Raw genomic sequence first — 23,111 nt, 5'->3', positions numbered from 1 at the left:
TTGTTAATGGAATGAACAAGTAGGAGATAATAAACAAGATAATGCAGTAGGGATTTCTAATGTGTCAGACTTAGAAATTTCCACATGGTATCAGAGGATTGCAGATCACAGGAAGACATAAAGACAAGAACACAGATGTTGGCTCTCTGCCAAGGCCAAAACCTCTCTCTCTTAGAGAGTAAAACCCTTTAGTAAGATTCTCTTATTAAAGCTTCTTATTGATCAATGCCAAACCCTAAACCCTTGACAAGAATATCCTCCAAGCACAAGTCAAATCCTTCCTTCTTCTTGCAATTTGTTTCCCGGCACTTCGTCCTCCTTCTTCCGGCGCTTTGTTTCCTAGCACTTCGTCTTCCTACTTCTTTCGGCAATTGGCGATAGACCTTGTTATGCTTAGTTCTAGAAGAGATATTTCTCCTTAATACTTAGTGAACTCTTTCACATGATGATGCCTTCCTTCTCTTAACCAACTGAGTTCCTTCTTGATGTGAAGTTGCAGACTTGATGTGACAGCACTGCAACCCTAGTTTTCTCACATGTGGGAGGTTTCCCTTAGTTTTTTAACCTTTTTCTTTCTTCGCTTGAGATAGTCTCTTCGTCGCTATAGTGGGAGGCCTTAGTTTCTAGCCCAAACAATGAGAGATAAGAAACTTTGATGTTGCTGCTGTAGTGACCGCAGACAGCCCTAGTTTTTCTCGCACGTGTGACTGCAATTCACCCTAAAACAATCCTTTAGATTTCGGTTATGTCTCCTCCTTCTTCGCTGCACTAGAGGCTCCTTTTAAACTTGACTTTTCCACCTTTTGTTTGACTTCACTTGCTTGCTGATTTCAAAGGTGATTGGGTTATCTTTGGAGGAGTGGACAACCTCTATATATAGAGGACTGTCCCTCCTTTAGGTCGACTTGAATTTGCATCATTTTTTCTCTTTTGATGATGTCGTTGCATGGAGAGGACTTTGACTTTGCTTGGAGAGATATTCTTTGACTCTTATACAAATATATACATGGTGTAACAAACCCTTAAGGGTCTTCAACATTTTCTTTTGACTATTTGACTCATCTATAGCACTTTAACATGTGCTAGACCTATTTCAATGAGCAAGAAGCTCATTGACATATATTATAAAAATAATATTTCTTTTCTTGAATAAATACAAATATCAAAAGTACATTTATGAAGACCGAACCTAGTTACATTTCCTTGAACACTCCCTCTTAAACTAGGGAGGTATTCATACAATATTACAAGGTGTTTGGCTATGTTTCAATCTTGAAGAATTCACTTAAGTGAAACCGGATTTGCAATCCATCTATTATAGCATCATAATAACCAACATTGTTTCCACATCAAGGCCTTGACTGACAACTCTATCTCAATAGATCAGAGCAGATTGTTGGCAAGACCAATGACTTATAGACACCTTAGTCATTGTCTCTCAAGGTACATACCCACCCGGGTGTTCACTGAGTATGACCTTCTAGGACTATTCTTTTCTTGGGTTCCCAACCCTCAAAGAATATCAGTCCTCTTGCCTACTCTTGTCTTGGATGCCCTACGCATGTTCAAAGAGTATCAGATGCCAAATAATTACCCAATCCTCCCATTCTTTCTTCCCAAGTGAAGACAAGAATGTTGTGTCTATCACTTCCTCTCAATTGAGGAAGGCTTGCCCAAGTATCCTCTGACAAGGTACTTGTCTAAGCTCCTTTGTAATTGGGAACTTGTTATAACTCCCTCTTAGCTAGGGACTTGTCCATTCATCAACAACTTCTTCTTCGTGGGTCCTTCAACTGCTTGATCTTCTTCTTTCTTTCGATGTCATGAAGTCTTGGTTCGAACTTCCTTTTGGTAGGGCACCATCCATTGATCACTTTCCTTCTTGGTTTGTCATGTCATTGCTTCCTTTGTGGAAAGTGGTCTTCTTTTCATATATCAGGATCTCTTGTCATCTGGCTACTCCTTTGTTATCTTGTCCATGCTTTAGAATACTCTTCTCATGGATGCTTCGTTGAACTTGCTTATTCCCATGCTTTGGTCGAGTAGCCCTTTATGACTTCATCCTGTTATTGTTTCAATATTAAGTTTTGCTGGATGGCTTCTTCATCATGACATCTTTGTAGAGTAGAATCAATTATCTGCACCTTTCATATCTCCAAGGCCTTCATAGGTGTCAAGGGTCCTTTGATCTTTTTATTCCTTTGTCAGAGTTGTCATGCCTTCTTTCGGTAGATGTCTTCAAAGTATCTTGTCAAATAATGATTCTTGGTGATCATGGTGTTCTTCACATGCTTGATCTCTTTGTTCATTTGCTTCTTCTTGGATAGATTGGTCAACCAGTTTCTGCTCCTTGTGAGAGCACTTCTTCATTGCTTACTTCTAGGACTAGTTAGCATTTCTTCTGTACTTGCTTCTTAGTCAACAATCTTATACTCCTTATGTGAGTATTTCTTTTTGTTGACCTTCATTGTATTGTAGTTCATGGCTTCGAGCATGTCATTTGTGAAAGAGATTCTTTCCTGCTTGATCATGTTATAGAACTATTCCTATGACTCAACAATATACATATGATAACATGACTAAACTTTGGTGCATACATACCTCATCTTGATTCTCCTTTGATCATCTTAGCTTCATTTGGTTGTCCTTGCTGTGGCCCTTCTTGCTTCATCTTAGCTTGCCTGCATATCATCCTTTTCTTGAATCCCATGAATGGGATTCCCAATGAGACCTCTGCTTTGGTTTATGAACCTTTTGTTTGCATAGGCTGTTTGGCATTTTGGATATTAATAAATTATGAAAGTTCAGAGTTTTTTGAATTGACACTCAATCCAATGCAGTTTGCCACTCCTTTATGTGCATATTTTTATCAGTTGTTTAGATTGACAGAGAATGTTGAAGTGTATAGCTGTTTGTATGAATGAAGATTTCTGTTGCCTGTTTCAGATCTACCAAGGAACATGAAGTAGCTAGCTGCCTTTAAGAACTAATATATTCATCTGATGTATATATTTGCTTTATCATGACATTGTAAGAGTGATCTAAAAAGTTGTGATACATGATTATATTTTCTATTAGATTTTGAAAATTGACTAGATTGCTTATTTTGCAGGTGTTTGAGCAGTCTCTGCATTGTGGGTTCTCAAATCCTAATGAGGTAATGAATTGATTGTTGTTTGAATTAAATTTTTGATGTCAACAAAGATGCAGAAGCCTTGGAATTTTTTACTGTTTTCTACTACAATGTCTAATTACTATTGTAACTTAAGACCTATAGAATCGTAAAAATGATTTGGTGCATAGAGAGCTCCAGAAATCTAGACTGTGATTAACATGAAATTTTGTGAATGGTTATTCTTGTCTTGTTCCACGAGTATCTTTAAGTGATATGTAAGTGCACATAAAATAAATTGCTTATAACTGTTTTCATGTGTCGAGTAAGCATTTGAAATGTTTTTTTGATATTTAAAATTATAATGGATTTTTCTTGTATTTAATTATATTTTATCTAGTTGTTGGATTAAAAGCACAGACTGATTCCCATTGTGGATAATCACTTATTATTTTTTGGAATTTTCATAGGATCAATGCCTATAATTATTGTTAGGAAATCTAAAAGGTACATTGTCAATAAATGCGAGCTACTATATAAAAGACAATATATATAATTTATTCATACTTCAAAAGGGTCAATGTCATTAGATAAGAGGGAAACATTGTCTTGTACTAAAATCCGATACAACCACTTTATTAGTTAAACATGAACTAAGCCTATTAATGACTTAACCATGCATTAATTATGACATGTGACTTAAATACCTCAAGTCACTTTATTATACGATTGAAACATTACATTATAACTTCTGATGGTAAAAGTATATGCCTATTATAGTATAATCTCCGCCAATGGTCATATAGAGAACATATATTTTCCTACAGTGCAAATATATCTAGACCAAATGTGTCATAGATATCTATACCTTGCTTCTCAAGTACACTCCAATAATTGGATTTTGAAGCTGTCACCAAATGAGCAATAATGCTGACTGCATGACATGTAATCGGCATGGCTGATGCAGCATAAAACACCTCACAAACCACCTGATCGATAACTGATTCTTCAGTTAGATGAGAGTCAATATTGGCCGAAAATTTCAGTCCATATATGATGGGTGTGGAAGTTGATTTCAACTTCAAGAAACTACCAATTTCAACACCCAGGTACTGAACTTTTGCAAAATCACAAACAATTTTTCTAGAGCTTGCCGTAACCTATAAAGGGTTTTATTCACACCTGCAAACTAAGATGCCTGTGGCTGATCTATAACCTCTACAACCGTTTGTGCTGATTGTGTGGCCCTGTTATGTCTATCCATAAATCACACTATTCTTCCATATTTATTACTAAACTGAATACATCCAAGTCACAAGAAACCTGAATTCTTTCCTACATTCTTCTTCATCAAACTGGGAATCAACACATTTTGAAGAAGCAAACAAATTGGCATATATTAATTCAAAAATAGTGAAATAATGGCTCACCTTTACTGTCTATCATTCCACCATGTCATCCTCCATCATGGTAATGTAGAAACTCCTTTTTCTTCATGTTTTCAAGGTTTCTACCTTCCACGTTCTCCTCCACAAATCAAATATTTTGGAAAGTTCTTCAAAGAAATAGGTTGTAACACTACCTACCACCCCCTTGAGTTATTACGGGTTGTGGGAAGTGTTACTGACGTTTTAACTTTAATTACTTGTCGATTAAAAGTGCACTGGGATTCCGAGAGTGTCATTTTCTAAAAACTTGCAGAACTTGATGTCCACATTGCCATTATGCTTAGCTTGATGAGGATTTTTCTAGTCAACTATTCCACTGCACAAACCCAAGAATCATCAAGTACATAGGTGTGCATGTATATAGCAAGTTTTCTGACCATGTCATAAATTAATATATCAGCGAGTTCACATTATATATCGAGCATGTAATTCAATTCCGGAAGTTTAACCTCCGTAATGTAGTATGCTTATTACTTACATGTGACAAAACCTGTTGTGTATGTCTATATATATATAAAACATGGCTTCCCCTTCCAAGGTTGGTTATTTTGTGGTTCAACAGTCCCACTATATAGACTCATCAAGTGCACACACACACACACATGATTGCAAACTTATAACCGAACATATATCATTCAACGCATGCATATAACCAATTATAATTCATAAATTAGCATATATAATTCCATACTTATATTCATAAATAAATGCTAAATGTCGAAATCAACATATATAATTCAATACTTTTATTAATAAATAAATGCACACATAAAAACACATAAATGAACATGCTATGGAGATTAAATTGCCACACACACACACATATATATATAACCAAACAAATGCATATATATCTAAACAATTATATTATATATATACATATAATTTGAGAAAGACTTTTAGATGGATAGAAAGGAAGTTTGATCACAATAAATTGAGATCTTTTATGATTGACCAGGATAAACATCAATAACTTTGAATTGGATTAGCTTCTCCCAAATAGGTTTTTGCTTGGTCCAATTTTTTTTTACCTAATGGCAAGATAGTTGACTAAACCTTATACTCTACATTATCATGGCTGAGGATAAATAAGGAAAAGAAATAGTGAATAAAAAGAATAATAAAAAGAAAGAATCAAATTGACAACAAATTATGGATAAATTGTTGATTCTAAATCCTCGTAAACCCAAGTAAATTTTCCTGATTTTTTTTTGCCCCCCACCAGCAATGGGATTTAGATAAAGATGAGAGAGTAAACTGAATAATTCCCGATGTGGAATCTCTTTTGGGGCAATACCTTCTGGTTGGGACATATAAACATCCCCACACGCACATATATCGCCTACCACGCATGTCACTCGATGGCTTAACAAACAATGAATCATATTAAAATGAAAGCGAAGTATGTGCACATGCATATATTGTTGATTTGGGGTAGCATCAGATGTCCTCTAGCCATGAAAATTGGTGGAAAGGCTAAAGCACATGAGATCTCCAAGACCCAGAAATGGTCTGGGCAGATTCTAACCAGTTTGGGAGATATTAAAATAATTAATATTTTTAATGGAGTTCCTAAGTCTAAACTTAGGAAAAATAAAATATTAATTGGTATTAATATAAAACTGGGTTAGAAGGTTCCAAAAGACATGGATCAAGCCAAATCTAATCTTAGCCGTTGATTAGAGATGTAATTTCGGTCGTTGAAGGACCAACAGGAAAAGTATAAGAAGAGGCTTGAGGGTCAGTTGGAGAACACATCAGAGTGATCAGTCATTCGATTTACTAGAGCGGGTTTTGCTAAGTAAAGTCGAATCAATGATCAATAGCGAGGGGCAATGAGTACTAGACAGAGAGGCAGACACATAAGCCAGAGCAGGCCATGCAGATCCCAATAGAGATATCACAGAGGCCAGAGGGCCTGCGTCATCCATGCAGAAGGCAACATGAGTGACGCAGAGGATCCCAGAGGTTGCGTAGTGCCTCAGAGGGCTGATGCAAAGGGTTTTGAGGTTGACGTAGAGGCCAGGAGGGCTGATGCAGTGCTTCAGTGTTGCTGGAGAGGGTTTCGTGGGGCAGGTTTTCTGAATACCTGCTTCCGAATAGAGAGGTATTACTGTCGGTTGTTTTTCTTTGTTGGGTGAGCCAGTTTGGCACCCAGTTGTACTCAAGGATATATTGCATAATAATAAACCCTCAGAATTGCTGAATCGGATTTCCCGCATTAGGTTTTTCCGAGGATGAGTTGTCCAAAAATAACGGTGTCACTTGTGTGTTTGCTATTTCTTTCCGCTGTTGATCTGTAGATGGTTGAGACTGTATTGTGTTTCTTTCGATGTTTATATGTTTAAATAACTTGTTGGTATTTAACAAGTAGGAGAAATAAACCAGAAGAATATAGATAAAATTTCTAACGGGTTAGACTTAGAAATTTCAACATGGTAGCAAAGTGTGGTTATAGATCATAGGAGAGCTGAAGGCATCAGCAGAAGCAGAGCATTTGTAGCAGAATCCCCTGTCCTGAGTGACATAAGTTGATCCTTGCAGAAAGCGACAGAAGAAGGGTTGACGTAGAGGAACTGCGTCATCAGTCTGGGCTAGAAAGAGGCCAACGCAGAGGCTGAGGAGGGCAGAAAAAGGCTCACGCAGAGCCACGTAGAGACCAAGAGGGTTGACGCAGTTGGCTGAGGGAGCATTTTTGCCAGTGTCGGGATTGCGTAGAGCCTAGAGGCTCAGTCCTTCAGTTGCTGGGGCATAGGAAGTTGTGGGCAGTTTGTGGGAGTGAAGCTAGCGGGGTACTGTGGGTAGAACAATATCTAACAGGGAAAAACCAAGGTAGAGGGAGTTGCTACAGAGGCGGATTTCTAGCCAAGGAATTCGAATCAAAGTTGCAGGTGCACAGAAGATCGGAGAGGTACGACTTGACAATTGGTAGGAGGATTTCCAGAAGGGAAATCGTAACTTAGAGGGAGTTAGCAGAGAACTTCCAAGCGGGAAGTAGAGAGACTCAAGAGGAGTCGAACAGAGAACTTCCGGAGGGAAGTAGAGAGACTCGGAGGAGTTAACAAGAAGAGCAGAGAGATGGCCATGAATGGGCTGAGGGATCAGGACAGGCTAGACGGGGCGTCCAACTTTGTGGTCTGGAAGGCCAGGATCCTGTCCATTCTAGATAGACATCGCATCAAGGCCCCTTGATGGGGTCAAGGATCATGTGGTCCAACATATTGCCGAGAAGGAGACGACAAAGGAAATGTGGGATGCCTTGAAGACATTGTACCATCATATTTCCATGCAGAGGAAGATGTTACTTGAGAATTAGTTGTGGTCATACCAAATGTAGAAGGGAGAGCAGATAGATCACTTCCTTGGTCGGTTGAAGGAGATCCAGGACCAACTGACTTCCATAAGGGCCACGTTGGATCAGGAGATGTTGGTGAGGACCGCTCTAAACGCAGTCTCCGAGGAGTGGGAGACATTTGTCCAGAGTATACTGGGCAGGGCAAATCTTCCAGATTGGGAAGAATTGTTGACCGTTCTTCGCCAAGAAGAGATTAAACGACAGTCCAAGATGGGAAGTAGCAACAAAGGAGTCCAGATCAAGAAGGAAGAGGAAGAGGATGAAGCTCTACCATTTGCGGGAAAGCAGGAGAAGAGGAAGAAAAAGGACCTCTCCAAGGTTAGGTGCTTCAACTATGGGGAACTGGGTCATTATGCGAATCAGTGTCTGAGGAAGAAGAACAAGGGAGAGGTGTCTGACTCCAAGGTAGCACCAGCAAATGCGGAAAAGGAGGTAGAGGAGGATGACGATTGTGCCATGAGTGCTCATGTACCTCTACAGAAGAGGTGGGGAGACATCGAGCTGTAGTCAGGAGGACTACAGGCAATGAGGGGCAGGATCCATGAGGTACCCAACCTCTTGGATTATACCTTGCTATGGGAGCTCTGAAGAGAGAGTAGCAGGACTGGCGGATGTCGGTAGAGACAGATGCAGTTGAAGTGGCGGAGAGTGCTACAATGCAGGAATCCACGGGCAGCGGAAGGCAAGCAGGCTACAGCAGTGCGAGAGGTACAAAGAGGGTTGCAACGGTGCAGGATGGCACAAAGAGGTTTGCAGCGATGCGAGATGCAGGGAGTTGTTGTAGCAACGTAGAGGCAGTAGAGGGAGCACTTGATAGCGACAGAGAGAGCTTCAACATCAGGAGTATTTCTGGCCTGACATGGATGTTAGTAGTTGGGTGGATCAGTTACTTACTTCTTAGTGACTGAGTTGCAGTGTTAGGAGAAAGGACCAGCAGTAGCATGAATGTAGAGGAAGCTGCCGTACGAATGCAGTAGTGGTAGTGGCAGAGGCAGAGCCATGGGCAGCAGTGCAGTATGCAACAATGCAGAGAATGTTGGGCAGGGAGGCCTAGCATCAGCATAGGTACCGGTGCCGTATAATCTGGGTGATACTCAATGTGGAGTATTACTAGAGCACAGTCCTGGCTAAGAGGGAGTGTTGATTTGGGGTAGCATTGGATGTGCTCTAGCCATGAAAATTAGTGGAGAGGCTAAAACACATGAGATCTCCAAGACCCAGAAATGGCTTGGGCAGATTCTAACCAGTTTGGGAGATATTAAAATAATTAATATTTTTAATGGAGTTCCTAAGTCTATACTTAGGAAAAATAAAATATTAATGGGTATTAATATAAAAATGGGTTAGAAGGTTCCAAAGGACATGGATCAAGCTAAATCTAATCTTAGCCATTGATTAGAGATTGTAATGGGTATTAATATAAAAATGGGTTAGAAGGTTCCAAAGGACATGGATCAAGCTAAATCTAATCTTAGCCATTGATTAGAGATTACAATCTCTAATCAATGGCTAAGATTAGATTTAGCTTGATCCATGTCCTTTGGAACCTTCTAACCCATTTTTATATTAATACCCATTAATATTTTATTTTTCCCAAGTATAGACTTAGGAACTCCATTAAAAATATTAATTATTTTAATATCTCGATTAGAGATGTAATCTCGGCCGTTGAAGGACCAACAGGAAAAATATAAGAGGAGGCTTGAGGGTTAGTTGGAGAACACACCAGTGTGATCAATCATTCGATTTACTAGAGCGGGGTTTGCCAAGTAAAGTCTAATAAGTGATTAGCAGTGAGGGGCAGTGAGTACTGGACAGAGAGACAGAGATAGTGCCGAGAGATTAGCGCAGAGGCAGAGTGGCAGACGCAGAAGCCAGAGCAGGCCACACAGAGCCCAACAGAAACAACACAAAGGCCAGAGGGCCTACGTCATCCACGCAGAAGGCAGCAAGAATGACACAAAGGGTCCCAGAGGCTACGCAGTGCCTCAGAGGGCTGACGCAGTGCTTCAGTGTTCCTGGAGAGTGTTTCGTGGGGCAGGTTTTTTGAATACCTGCTTCTGAATAGAGAGGTATTACTGCTAGTTGTTTTTCTCTGTCGAGTGAGCCAGTTTGGTACCTAGTTGTACTCAAGGATATACTGCATAATAATAAACCCTCAGAATTGCTGCACCGGTTTTCCCGCATTGGGTTTTTCCGGGGACGAGTTGTCCAAAAATAATGGTGTCACTTGTGTGTTTGCTATTTCTTTCAGCTGTTGATCTGTAGATGGTTGAGACTATATTGTGTTTATTTCGATGTTTATATGTTTAAATAACTTGTTGGTAATTAACAAGTAGGAGAAATAAACTAGAAGAATACAGATAAAATTTCTAACGGGTTAGACTTAGAAATTTCAACATATACATATACATATATATATATATATATATATATATATATATATATATATATATATATATAGTTAGAAAGAGAGGGTTAGCCTTTAGGTCCTACCTTACCTAGGCCGACTGGGAAGAGATGGTTTCCAACAATCAGTCTTTATTGAATTGAATCCCTTAGAATTAGTTCTCAATCAGTGAAGGAGGACGAAAAGCATTGCTTTGGTGGCTGCTGACCTATTGTATATAATGATGCGCACTGCGAATTACACATTGCACACTCCCGAGGTGTGCACTCCTGAGGCGTACATACAAGATCCTATAAATTTACGTGTATGCATTCAGGTGATAACACATTAAGGGGAATCCCCTTGAATTGCAAACAAGGGGTCACTTTATATATACAAGCTGTAACACGGTAATGTGAAGGGTGTGGATTTATGTACAACCTTGCTCTTGATGCTATTCACATTGTTGGTGACTTCCGCTTTGTTATTGAATGGATATAGGGGAGGAAGTCATTGGTGTGTCATCCTTACACCATTGGCTAAAACAAATTTAGTAATTGAAATCCTCCTTTCTACACATTTCTTTCAGCCATATCTACAGAGAGAAAAATGGCATGGCGTATTATCTTTCTAAGAGGGGTCTGTCTTCATTGCCTGGGGTCATCCATTACAGTACTTCAAACAATGGCTCTGTCTATTCTGGAGCCTTCTTTGTTTAAGCTTGGTTGGTTTTGACTCTCTCAGGTTTGATTCTTGTTAGTGCTTATGGTTTCATCACTGATTATTGGGATCACAATGCCTTGTCTTTTTTATGGCATTTTTGTTTTTTGGGCCTTTTTGTCATAAGGATATTTTGACTTTGGGATATCTGGAGTATATGCTCTTTTTGGTGAACTATGTCTCCTGAGATCCAGTTTTTTGCACTGATCCCTTGATCCTCTCATGAGTGAATATGTTGGGTCATTTGAAGCTTTTGTTTGCTATATTTATTGATTACCATGTAACTACTTTTATACTATAATGAAAGTAGTTCCGTTTTTTCTCTGTGAAAAAAAAATATAATATTTAAAGTGTATTAACATGGATTACCTTATATAAACTTTCATGTGGATTAAAGTGGATTACCTTAAATGGGTTGTATAAATAACTAAATACAACTTAACGTTTAATCCACCCCATTATATATACATCATGTAACCCCTTCACCGTTTAGTGGAATTATCGAGGCGTGCACACTGTGCACTTCTGAGGTGTACATACAAGATCTGATATATATATATATATATATATATATATATATATACCTTGTGCAGACACCATAACATACATAAGCGGTCTGATCAATTTAACTATGTATCAACCAACTTTTGATAATTCCGCATTCTGTGCATTAGTAGACATGCGGTAGTCTCTTCACAAATAAAACAACATAAATATTCAATGATGACGATTGAGTGCAATGCCTTGAACTTTGAGGGTTGGGCACACCATGACCTCCAACATTTTTATAATTCAATAGTGCAAGATTCGGTGGGTAGTAATGGATGGCCAGGTAAAGTTAAATGATAAGTGGCACGACCCAAAATATACTTTCACCGAATGCTCACATACATGTATATATATGCAGTTTATGAGGAACCAAACTTGAAGGTACACAAATGCGTGGGAAAGATAGATAGGCGACATGATTGAGGTCTGAGGAGGGCACTGTCCTAACCAAATTAGCATGATTAAACACAAATAACAACTCTATTTATTTATACAAAGTGATACCACAAGTTAGAAAAGGCTTGAAACTGACATAATAACGTCTATGCAAAGTAACTGAATGCACGATCAATTCCATCTTACCACTGCATGAATGGTTAATTATATTCACCCAAGAGAATAGTGAGAATGGAAAAGGGGACAGTCTCATGTAACCTTCATAAGACGTATATTATATAAGGATTTATCATTTCAGTAATGTACGAAACACCCAACTCATTATGGCATGAGTGTATTCGTGAAAACTGTGAAACCCATTTTAACAAATTAAACAGAATCCAAAACGTGTGCCCTAAATTTAAAAAAAATAAATCCGAACATTCCGTAAAAGATACCCATATTTTCAATTTACTCATACATTCAAATAATTGGGATGTAGAAGAATACTTGGTTATCTGTTTGAAGGAGTTTTTGGTCTATTGTTGCTCCCGCTTCTGCTACCAAACTGACTTTTCTTCCTAGCCTATTTGGGGATCAAGCTGTTCGTTCCCCATATCAGAAGACTTCGTATTTGAGGATTTCTTGCCCTTGTGCCCAAAACCCCAAGAACAATTACTCAAATATCAAATTTCTCTCCACAGATTCACTTTGTCCCTTTGGCTATTACTTCTCTGTCTAACCTCTTTTTTTTCTTCCCCCCCAAGACTCGGAAAATCATCTCCTTACATCACCAAGGTTCCTTCAGCGTCTCGTCTCTCCACCACCTTCCATTAGGCACCTTCGGGAATTAACAGTGGTGGTCATCGCCTTCTCTTGACACCCAAACTTCATGAATACTTTATGAGTTATATGTATTTATTTGTATTACATCACTTGTATTTCCATTTGTTTGGATTGCCTTACTTTATAGTATCGTGATTTTAGTTTGAACATAATTTTTATATAATTCCTTTGTTGTTTTTTCTTATAATATATGTTATATTCCCTTTTATTTTGGTATAGTACAAATATGATAGTTCTTTAGTTAGAATCATATATATATATATATATATATATCCTTTGCATTTGTGTAATACATCTTTTATTTTATATAATAGAATTATATATATTATGACGGTGGTACACATTAAGTCCCCTCACTCGAGATATTTCCTATATATATATATATATATTCCTTTGCATTTGTGCAATACATTGCATTTATCTTTTATTTTATATAATAGAATTATATATATTATGATGGTGGTACACACTAGGTACCCCCACTCGAGATATTTACTATATTCTAGTGAGTTAGGTATTTACTTCAATAATCAATTTGTTACCCTAGACTTAGACATTTTTCAATATTAGTCAGTTATGTATATTAGTGCAGTGAATGCGATACATGCATATATAGCTATCATATGCATGCCTCATATGCGTGCTAATATTCTTGTGGTTTCAATATTAGTGATGAGTCATTACACAAACAACAATGTGAAGGCCAAAAATGAGGGTGTTGTCCAACTGTTTTTCACACTCTATATATATCCATATTTCCCAACTAATTAGTTTAATTAAAGCACGAGACATGCTAATCCTCACAAATTACATAATTCCTATTCATTAGATAATGAGAGAAATTGAGGTTATCCAGGCTGTTCCACCTAAAAGTTAATGATTTTATAGTATGGAGTATTCGGTTATTTCATCAACCAGATGTGATTTATGGGTTGTCCAGAGCCTATAGATAAAATATTGGCCGTCTAGCCCAGGGATGTAATATACATGTATAATACCATTTACAACATTATTTCCACACATAATTTAATCCTTGTTTATTATGATGGAGGCTATCCCGTGAAATAATCATGTGTAGTGTAAAAACCAAAATGCATACAACCATAAACACATTCGAATAGGTATATAGTCAAATATTCACAGATGCCTAAACCAGAGATCCACCACAAATAATTTAAAGAATTAAACATTCAGGTATAATTCATAGATACAAAAATACACTAGTTATTATAGTAAATAACACTCAGTATTTATCAAACCAAAAGAACATGGAACATGTTACTTATTTGATGATTTAATGGGAAACTGAAGGAGGGTCTTCCACTCTCCCAAATGTAGACCAACTGCATTGTGAACACTCTTGTAACTGATCACTCCCGAGCTAGATCAACACTCTTAGGCATGTTGAATTTAATCTCTGTCTTCTAGGCTAATGGTCCCAGTGTACACAGAAGACAGCTAGTGCCAGAGAGAGAAAGACTGAAGCGAGTATTTCTAGATGGAATCAACACGGGTGAGTGAAGGGTGGTGTGAGTGTACCAAGGGTTTGACAGTGCTTTGATAATGAAACCAAATAAGAAAACCATCCAGTTGTGAGTTACATTGAAGAAGTGTGAATGTTGTCCTAGCTAAAGCACTGAATGGTTAACCAAGGTGGGGGAAAGACACACACCTTTCTTAGCGGGAGGTGATATGGATTTATATCACTCTACTCCACGACCTCACCACCTCTAATTGTGGCCAAGTGGGGCAACGTCATGGTACCTTTGTAGGGATGCTTTATTCTTTTAGATTTTGAAGAGAGAAAAACAAAAAATTAGAGTGGGCACCACCCAACTGAGCTGACTTTTCTTTTCCCAGCCATTGGCGGCTCTGCCCACTCAAACGAGTCTGCCTAGCTGCATTAATTAATAACTTAGTTAGAATTGGCATTGACTTTTCCCAGCTACAGAGGGTTAGGCATTTGACTTAGTGGATAAGGGTGCACCTTTTCAAGTTAACAAACAAAACTCGATAATTTCTCCCTCAGACTAAGGAGTTGTAAGGCAGTCTAGCCTTTAGTTGCGTTAATTAAATGAATTTGTAAATAATTAATAGTAATCATGTTAATTTTAGGTATGTTCTATCCTTAGAGCAATTTATTTCAATTTTCACAGTTAGCTCAACATCTTTTCCAGATTAGCAATCACATCAGCAATCACATCAACATTAAATTAAATTGCAAATAGAACATAATCATAGATCGCAAAAGACAAGCCAAGACAAGAGGACACAAGATGTGGCGCTAGCCAGGGACAAACCCCAATGTGGGGAACCCTTGATCAATTCTTCTTATATGTTCTTCAATAGTTCAGGAGAGAGAGAGAGAGTACATTTACAACAAAAGTCAACACTTTGACTTATCTAAATAAGAGCATAGATCATCTCTAAGTAGATAATACATGAGGTAGCTGAACTCAGTTGAAGACATGCTGCTTCAACTGATTCTTCCAAGTTACTCCATCACCATGCTGCACCTATCATTGTGTTGCTCCTCATCATCATGCTGCACCTCACTGTGCTGCACCATGCTGCACCCATCATCACTATGCTGCATCTCATCATGCTTCATCAATCATGACTGTACCCATCGTTGCATTGCATCATGTACCATCATGTGCCATTGCTGCACCATGTTTACCATACTGTCCCATGTGCTTGTTGCACCATGCTTGCCACCATGTGCTTATTGCACCTTGCTTACCATACCGTTGTTTCATTGTAAGCATGCCTTTGCTATTGACCCATTGTTATATTTCTGTACCATGCCATCATTGTAACATTGCCGCTATCACGCTGTCATTGTAACATTGTTGTACCATGCCATCATTGCTATCATGCTGCCCATGCATCTTGTTGCACTATCATGCATTCAAGCTTCATGGGTCACCTTGCTATCACATTCCTAACACTACTATCACACTGTTAGTGACTGCTCCTCCTATGATTGCTTGCTGTCCCATTTGTGTTTGCAGCACCATGTGACCTTGCTATCCCATCTTCCTTTGCTATTGTTGCTGTTGTGATAAACACTGGCTAAAGCACTTCAGGTTGATGTCACGACCCTCACCTAGGCAACCCTTAGTCTCCATGCTATCCCTTGCTGTGATGGTGTGGCCTACGACCTACCACACAACCTTGCTGTAGCTTTATGGCCCACACATCACACTCAAATCAGCCCTTAATTTCTGCGGCCTAGGCTGGTGCTAGGGCTTCTTAACTTCTAGATTTATTTTCCACTAAAACCCAAGACAAGTGGAGAGAAATCAAGATAGAAGTGTGTGTGAAATAACTCTCAAGTCATCTCCTTTTATACTAAAACGTTGAGCACATGTGGGTATTATTTAGTTGCTGGCCGACCTTGACGAATTGTCTTATAACACAAATAAATTCATAACTCCATGAATACTTATCGGAATCGGATGATCTTTAGATCAATCCTACACCTCTCGATGAGAGGGATCCAAGAAAAATATTAGCTGCCATAAATAAGATGACTCACATGGAGTTTGGACCTAGTTGCCAATTTTAACACTCCCTCTCAACTAGGGAGAACTCCATCTGTTGATCCATTTGCCAGACTATACTATCTCTGTCATTAGTGCCCTACACTGCTCTGCTCTTGCTGAACCATGAAGAAGAAGAATTGATCGAGAATGTCTCATACCATTCTCTACTGACCCGAAGTCAGTTCCATATGAAGAGAGTGTGTCATATCACTCTTACTGATCCTAGATCAGTTCCAAGAGAGTGAGTCATATCACTCTTACTAACCCGAAGTCAATTCCAATTGATCCCAGATAAATATCAAAAGAGAGTGTCTCAAACCACTCATACTGATCCCAGATCAATGGAGGTCATCCTAGCATAGGGAGTACGGTAGATACGACGATGCGTCCATCAATAGTACTACTATGGTCCCTAACCCCATTTCCCTGCTCATTGGCCAGATGTGAGGTATTTCCCATGAGTCCCAGACTACATGGGTAGGATGCCACCACTCATCCCGTCGAGGCATCCTACTCATCACAGAGGAAGGCTAAACCATTTACCCTATACACAACGCACCATTAGGGGAGGGTGAGTTGCCCTATGGTCGCTTGTTGTTCCAGTAAGTACCCCAAGCCCTCCGGAGCTCCCAGAGCTTAGTGCATGCAACATGGAGGACCTTCATAAGAGGGTCTCTCAACGACCCCAAGTCGTTCGGGAAAGTCACAAATTTGACCTTTCCCCAGGGCTTTGACAGAATGTCTGCGACCTATACATTAGTCTCAATGTGATAGAGCCTCCTCGCTCATCGACGTACCATATCCCTGATAAGGTAGTATCTGATGTCTATCTGCTGGAGCAATCATAGAATACGAGATTCCTCAATAATAGAATCCCCCCTGGTTGACACAGAGGATCACGGTGGTATCCATCATGTGTACAAACAGCTCACTAAAGAGCTCCCACAACCAGGCAGCTTCACAAGAGATCATACTTGTAGCTATGTATTCGGTTTCAGCGGTGCTCAAAGCAACTGTGTTCAGCTTCCTGCTCATCCAGAATATCGCGTAGAACCGAAGAGAACCAACACTTAGAAGTGCTCATGTAATCCTTCACACTGCTTGCCTAATCAACATCAGAATAATCATGCAGCTTCACATTTTTGACAGTGTATCTAAATCCATGTGAGATTGTACGCTAAAGATATCTCAACTGATTCTTGGCACCAATCCAGTGAAGCTCAACCAAATATGAGCCCAACATGCTAACTGCAAAACATATATCCGGATGGAAGTTCACCAAGAACATCAATGCAAATGAGTTTATGAAACTCAGAGGCATTTCCCAAATCTGGTCCGACATTACTACCACATAAATTCTGAAAGTTAATATCCGTCGAGGTAGTCATGGGCTTGCAGTTTACCATTCCAAATCCGGAATCCAACTCCCTCTTACTTCTCCAAATGAGAGGGTCCGCACCTGTTAGAAATAGGTCGTCCTTAGAAGGTGTCGGTATGAGAGGTCTATCATCCACAACCTTCGAGTAATGGTTTGGATCGGTTTCACTCCTAGTGAATCTCAGCTTCATCAGACAACTATCAATCCTCTCATACTAGGCCCGGGGTGTTATGCTTCAAGCCATAGAGGGATTTTTCCACCAGCACACATGAGATTCCCGATCATGAATCTCAAACCCCTTAGGTTGTTCCAAACTTGTGGACTTGCTACATGAGGGGAATGGTCCCCTTGTAAGATTTCCCTTCGGTACATCTCAGACATGTACTTTCATGCTCTTTTTGAATTCAGGCATCCCTGTCACCATCTGACTCACAAACCTCCAGTGGTATGTGTCAATGGACATGGTCCCCAGTGGATCATCCTGCAACTTGATACAAATTTCCAACCCTGAACTTAAAGATAAAGGCATCTTTGAAATTCTATTTTCAAACACGTACCTTTCCATCAATGAATGCCACCCTGTAACCTTTGACTTCCATTGCCGAAATAGACACCAGGTTCTTCTTGCTATTAGGTACATAAAAGAGATTCTGTAAATGAATCGAGTTACCCTCATTCAATTGAGGGGTAACATTCCCTACACCCTTTCTGGGATAGGTGGCATTGACTCCAACTATGATCCCATGATTGTTTCCATCTCTATTAAATTAGAGAGATCACCCTTCTATTCGATGAAGTGCCTTGATGCACTACAATTAATAAGCCAGATTCTCACAGAATCTGAAGGAGAGGGCCAATACAAGATAACGCTTCTTTATCTTATCAGAAACAACATTTGATTCTTCACACCTGGGGTTCCTTGCTTTCTTTGAAGAGTCGGTCGTTTCCTGCATTACCTGTCATTCCTCCGATCATTGAAGATGTCCCTGGAATGATTGTTATCATCATCAAGTGATGTGTCCCTACCTCAGACACTCCTTCGCATAATGGTTGAACTTATTACAAGCAAGGCATCTGCCTTTCCTTCTACCCTTAGATCTGGACTTCCCATTGAAGTGATCTGTAGGCCATCAGAAACTTCCGCTGCACCATTCTGATAATATTCTCTGCTTCGACTTCACCCTTGGTGAATTTGAAGAGGGATGAGGAATCCATTGAGCCTTTTGTCCTTTCCCAACTGTCTTCGGTGATTGCTCTTTCACTCTTGCTTGGGCTTTGTCTTCACCTCAGCTCTGATACCATGTAATTTTAGATATGTTCTATGCTTGGAGCAATTTATTTCAATTTTCACAGTTAGTTCAATATCTTTTCCAGATTAGCAATCACACCAACATTAAAGTAAATTGCAGATAGAACATAATCATAGATCGTAGAAGACAAGCCAAGACAAGAGGACACAAGATGTGGCGCTAGCCAGGGACAAACCCCAATGTGGGGAAACCATTGATCAATTCTTCTTATATGTTCTTCAATAGTTCAGCAAAGAGAGAGAGAGAGAGAGAGAGAGAGAGAGAGAGTACATTTACAACAGAAGTCAACATTTTGACTTATTTAAATAAGAGCATAGATTATCTCTAAGTAGATGATACATGAGGTAGCTGAACTCAGTTGAAGACATGCTACTTCAACTGATTCTTCCAGGTTACTCCATCACCATGCTGCACCTATCATTGTGTTGCTCCTCATCATCATGATGCACCTCACTATGCTGCACCATGCTGCACCCATCATTACTACGCTGCATCTCATCATGCTTCATCAATCATGACTGTACCCATCGTTGTACTGCATCATGTATCATCATGTGCCATTGCTGCACCATGTTTGCCATACTGTTCCATGTGCTTGCTGCACCATGCTTGCCACCATGTGCTTACTGCACCTTGCTTACCATATTGTTGTTTCATTGTAAGCATGCCTTTGCTATTGACCCATTGTTATATTTCTGTACCATGCCATCATTGTAACATTGCCGCTATCACGCTGTCATTGTAACAATGTTGTACCGTGCCATCATTGCTATCATGCTACCCATGCATCTTGCTGCACTATCATGCATTCAAACTTCATGGGTCACCTTGCTGTCACATTCCTAGCACTGCTGTCCCACTGTTAGTGACTGCGGCTCCTATGATTGCTTGCTGTCCCATTTGTGTTTACAGCACCATGTGACCTTGTTGTTCCATCTTCCTTTGCTATTGCTGCTGTTGTGATATAGACTGGTTAGGGCACTTCAGGTTGCTGCCACAACCCTCACCTTGGCAACCCTTAGTCTCCATGCTATCCCTTGCTGTGATGGCATGGCCTGCGGCCTACCACACAGCCTTGCTGTAGCTTTATGGCCCACACATCACACTCAAATCAGCCCTTAATTTCTGCGGCCTAGGCTAGTGCTAGGGCTTCTTAACTTCTAGATTTCACTTCCACTAAAACCCCAGACAAGTGGAGAGAAATCAAGATAGAAGTGTGTGTGAAATGACTCTCGAGTCATCTCCTTTTATACTAAAAAGTTGAGCACATGTGGGTGTTATTTAGTTGCTGGCCGACCTTGACGAATTATCTTATAACACAAATAAATTCATAACTCCATGAATACTTATCGGAATCGGATGATCTTTAGATCAATCCTACACCTCTCGATGAGAGGGATCCAAGAAAAATATCAGCTGCCATAAATAAGATGACCCACATAGAGTTTGGCCCTAGTTGCCAATTTTAACAAATTATGAATTAGGGATTTGGCCAGTCGTGGCTCTCTCTCTCCACGTTGATGTGGCCATCACTGCTAAAAATATCAAGGGTAGATAGAATAGGGGGGATGTCACACAAGTAAACACTGCTCTAAATTTTCTATTTTGAAAATTTTAGGAAATGGAGTTTTACTTATTGTTTCTAATTGTCTTAGGATCATGCCACAAGATAGTTTACACTTGTATCATGTGCACTTTTACCCAATTCTTTGTCGCATGCCTTCGTTTGCTCAAATGTAATGCTTGTTTCCCATTCAGTGGGCTATTATTTTTGTTGGATATGAATATGCCCTAATATCTATGCAGCCTTAAAATTGCGCCCTAATGTGGAAGCCTTTGTTATAGGTTGTGGTCTGCCCATCTGTGGCTCTAGTATCTTCAATTTCCGTTCTTTTGTTGTGGTTGGCATATCCATGTCTCCTTCTCCTATTTCCGTTCTCATTGTATGCATACTGCAACATTTTGGTCATCCCTTGCTCTTGCGGCTCCATTCATATCACACCTATGACTTGGGTTCACTCCTTTGCAAGCACATTGTTTTGCTATGGCACTCATGCCTTCACTTCTGCGCAATCACTATGTGCATCGTGCCCTTCTCCAATGGTTTTGCATAGACAACATGTTCGATTTTTGTCCATTAGCGGACTATGCTCCTTGCTTATTTGTGACTTATTTGTGTTTTCTCTTTTCTATGCTACCTTTCTTTTGTCATCACAACATCGAGCGCATTTTAGGTGGTGGACTGATTCTACAGCCCCCCCTATCAGATGGGTTCTCCCAACTGTCTCATGTGGTTTTTCTTTTCTTCTTTGTTTACTCTTGCCTCAATCGCACATCAAGAACCCTTTCTATTGACTCGCTATACAATTGCATGTAAACCACAAAGAATATTTCTCTCTGACATGAAAACACTTTTATATTTTATAAGTCATAAACTATAGGAATTTATACATACTAATATCTTTTAAACATCACCTATAGGCATGAGTTAACTTTCAAGTAAGATTATTAACCTGTACAATTTAATTAGATTTTCTTTATTCCTTTTCCAGCGGTTGAATTGTGTGTGAGTAGTTCCCTGGTTTGCCTCTAATTAATGTAGTCCACAGGCCTTCACCTGCTCTCTTCTTGGTCATCCTTTAGCTGTTGCTTTGATACCATTTTAAAAAAACACAGAAGCACAAAGATAATAAATGCAAGGTGCAATATAATGAGAAAGCTATATACTTTATTCTTACTTCAATATGGTGAATGTTGTTATATACAAGGGAAACAGTGTCCCTTATGAAATTCCTATAGAACCACTATAGTGATTTATTACCTATCACTTAATTAATTATGACATATGACTTAAATAACTCAATTCTCTTTATTACATGTAACTTTACAACGTAACTCCTAATACTAAAGCATATGGTTATGATAATATGGTTGATTTTTTTCCCTACACAAAATTACTATCCAAATTTGTATCACTATAATTGCAGTATTTGGATTTGTTCCTTGTTCGTGCTGATGGCTTGAGGCGACGGATTATGAAGATGGATGAAATTAGTAAATCATCTTACCTTGTTCACCTTCGAGAAACATTTCAGGTTAGTGTTCTCAGATGTTTGGCTTTCTATTGATTTTAGCATCTTGTGTTTCATCACGATGACATAGTTTGTATGTTGTCCTTCCTAAGATTCTTTATTAATCTCAACATTTGATAAAAATAAGATCTCACCTTGATAATGATGCATGGTTCTTACTCATCTTTTTCATTTTATCCTAGCTGCTCAGCATTTTCAAAGAGTTGTTATGAAAGTTAAGTGCATCCTACTATGTTGATTTTCTAATGAACAAATTTTGGTGCAAAATCTGTTATTGACAATTATGTGTTAAATATCTAAACCTTGTAACCTGGCTAACTTAGTACCTAGCAGATTATCTCAGATTTGTTGAATAAAAGCACAATTGGGATCTTAGCATAAACAAAAATATTCAGTGGAAGCAAATTAAATCAACCAATCTCAATGACACATTAACACACACAAATTCTTCCCAATCAATAGTTCTTCATTAAAAATAACTTCAGAACCTACGTGGGCTCACTTATTGGGAAAATGGCCCACTGAGGAAGTTAATATATAAAAATGAACCTGGAACTGATCCAACTGATCAAGCCCTAGATCTTTCCTTTGATCTGTCCTAGCTGATCTGGATTTGCCTGTTGGAAATATGGTAGCCATGGTCAATATTTTCATCAAGAAAAGAAAAAGGAATTAAATTTGTATTTATAACTCCACATTTGCTCAAGTCAGCCTCAAGTCAGCTAGGCCCCTTTGGAGGCACCTATTTGACCCCCTTTTGAAGACTATAAATACAAGAGCCCTCCTCATTTGGGCTTCGAATTACCTGATGGATTGTCTTTGTTCTAGCAAAGGAGGAAGGAGGAGCAGGACAAAAATCTTAGGGAGACTTGGCACTTGTTTTTGGTCAGCTATTATGTTCGTTTTCTGGATGTATTAATGAACTTTGAACTCTCTTTGATAAGGAAATATTTCTAGGTTTTCCCATTGTGGGTTTTGCCCTGGCCTCA

The 23,111-nt window shown here is 39.1% G+C and overlaps 1 protein-coding gene across 4 annotated transcripts in view; it reads left to right on the top strand.

Annotated features, from left to right (window-relative positions):
* The window catches only part of EMB140 (EMBRYO DEFECTIVE 140), a 342,658-nt gene that overhangs the window by 175,357 nt on the left and 144,190 nt on the right, over positions 1-23,111 (top strand). For all 4 annotated transcript variants that reach the window (XM_089395342.1, XM_089395341.1, XM_089395343.1 and 1 more), the window contains 2 exons: positions 3,113-3,157; positions 22,018-22,125. In XM_089395342.1, coding sequence (XP_089251468.1) covers positions 3,113-3,157; positions 22,018-22,125 — 153 coding nt within the window. The remainder of the gene's footprint in view (positions 1-3,112; positions 3,158-22,017; positions 22,126-23,111) is intronic.

Source organism: Pinus tabuliformis, chromosome 1_2 (assembly GCF_031772625.1).
Source record: "Pinus tabuliformis cultivar Carrire ecotype Pingquan chromosome 1_2, CPIR1, whole genome shotgun sequence".
In the NCBI taxonomy this organism is placed as follows: Eukaryota; Viridiplantae; Streptophyta; class Pinopsida; order Pinales; family Pinaceae; genus Pinus; species Pinus tabuliformis.
This window is presented reverse-complemented; position numbering and strand designations above follow the sequence as displayed.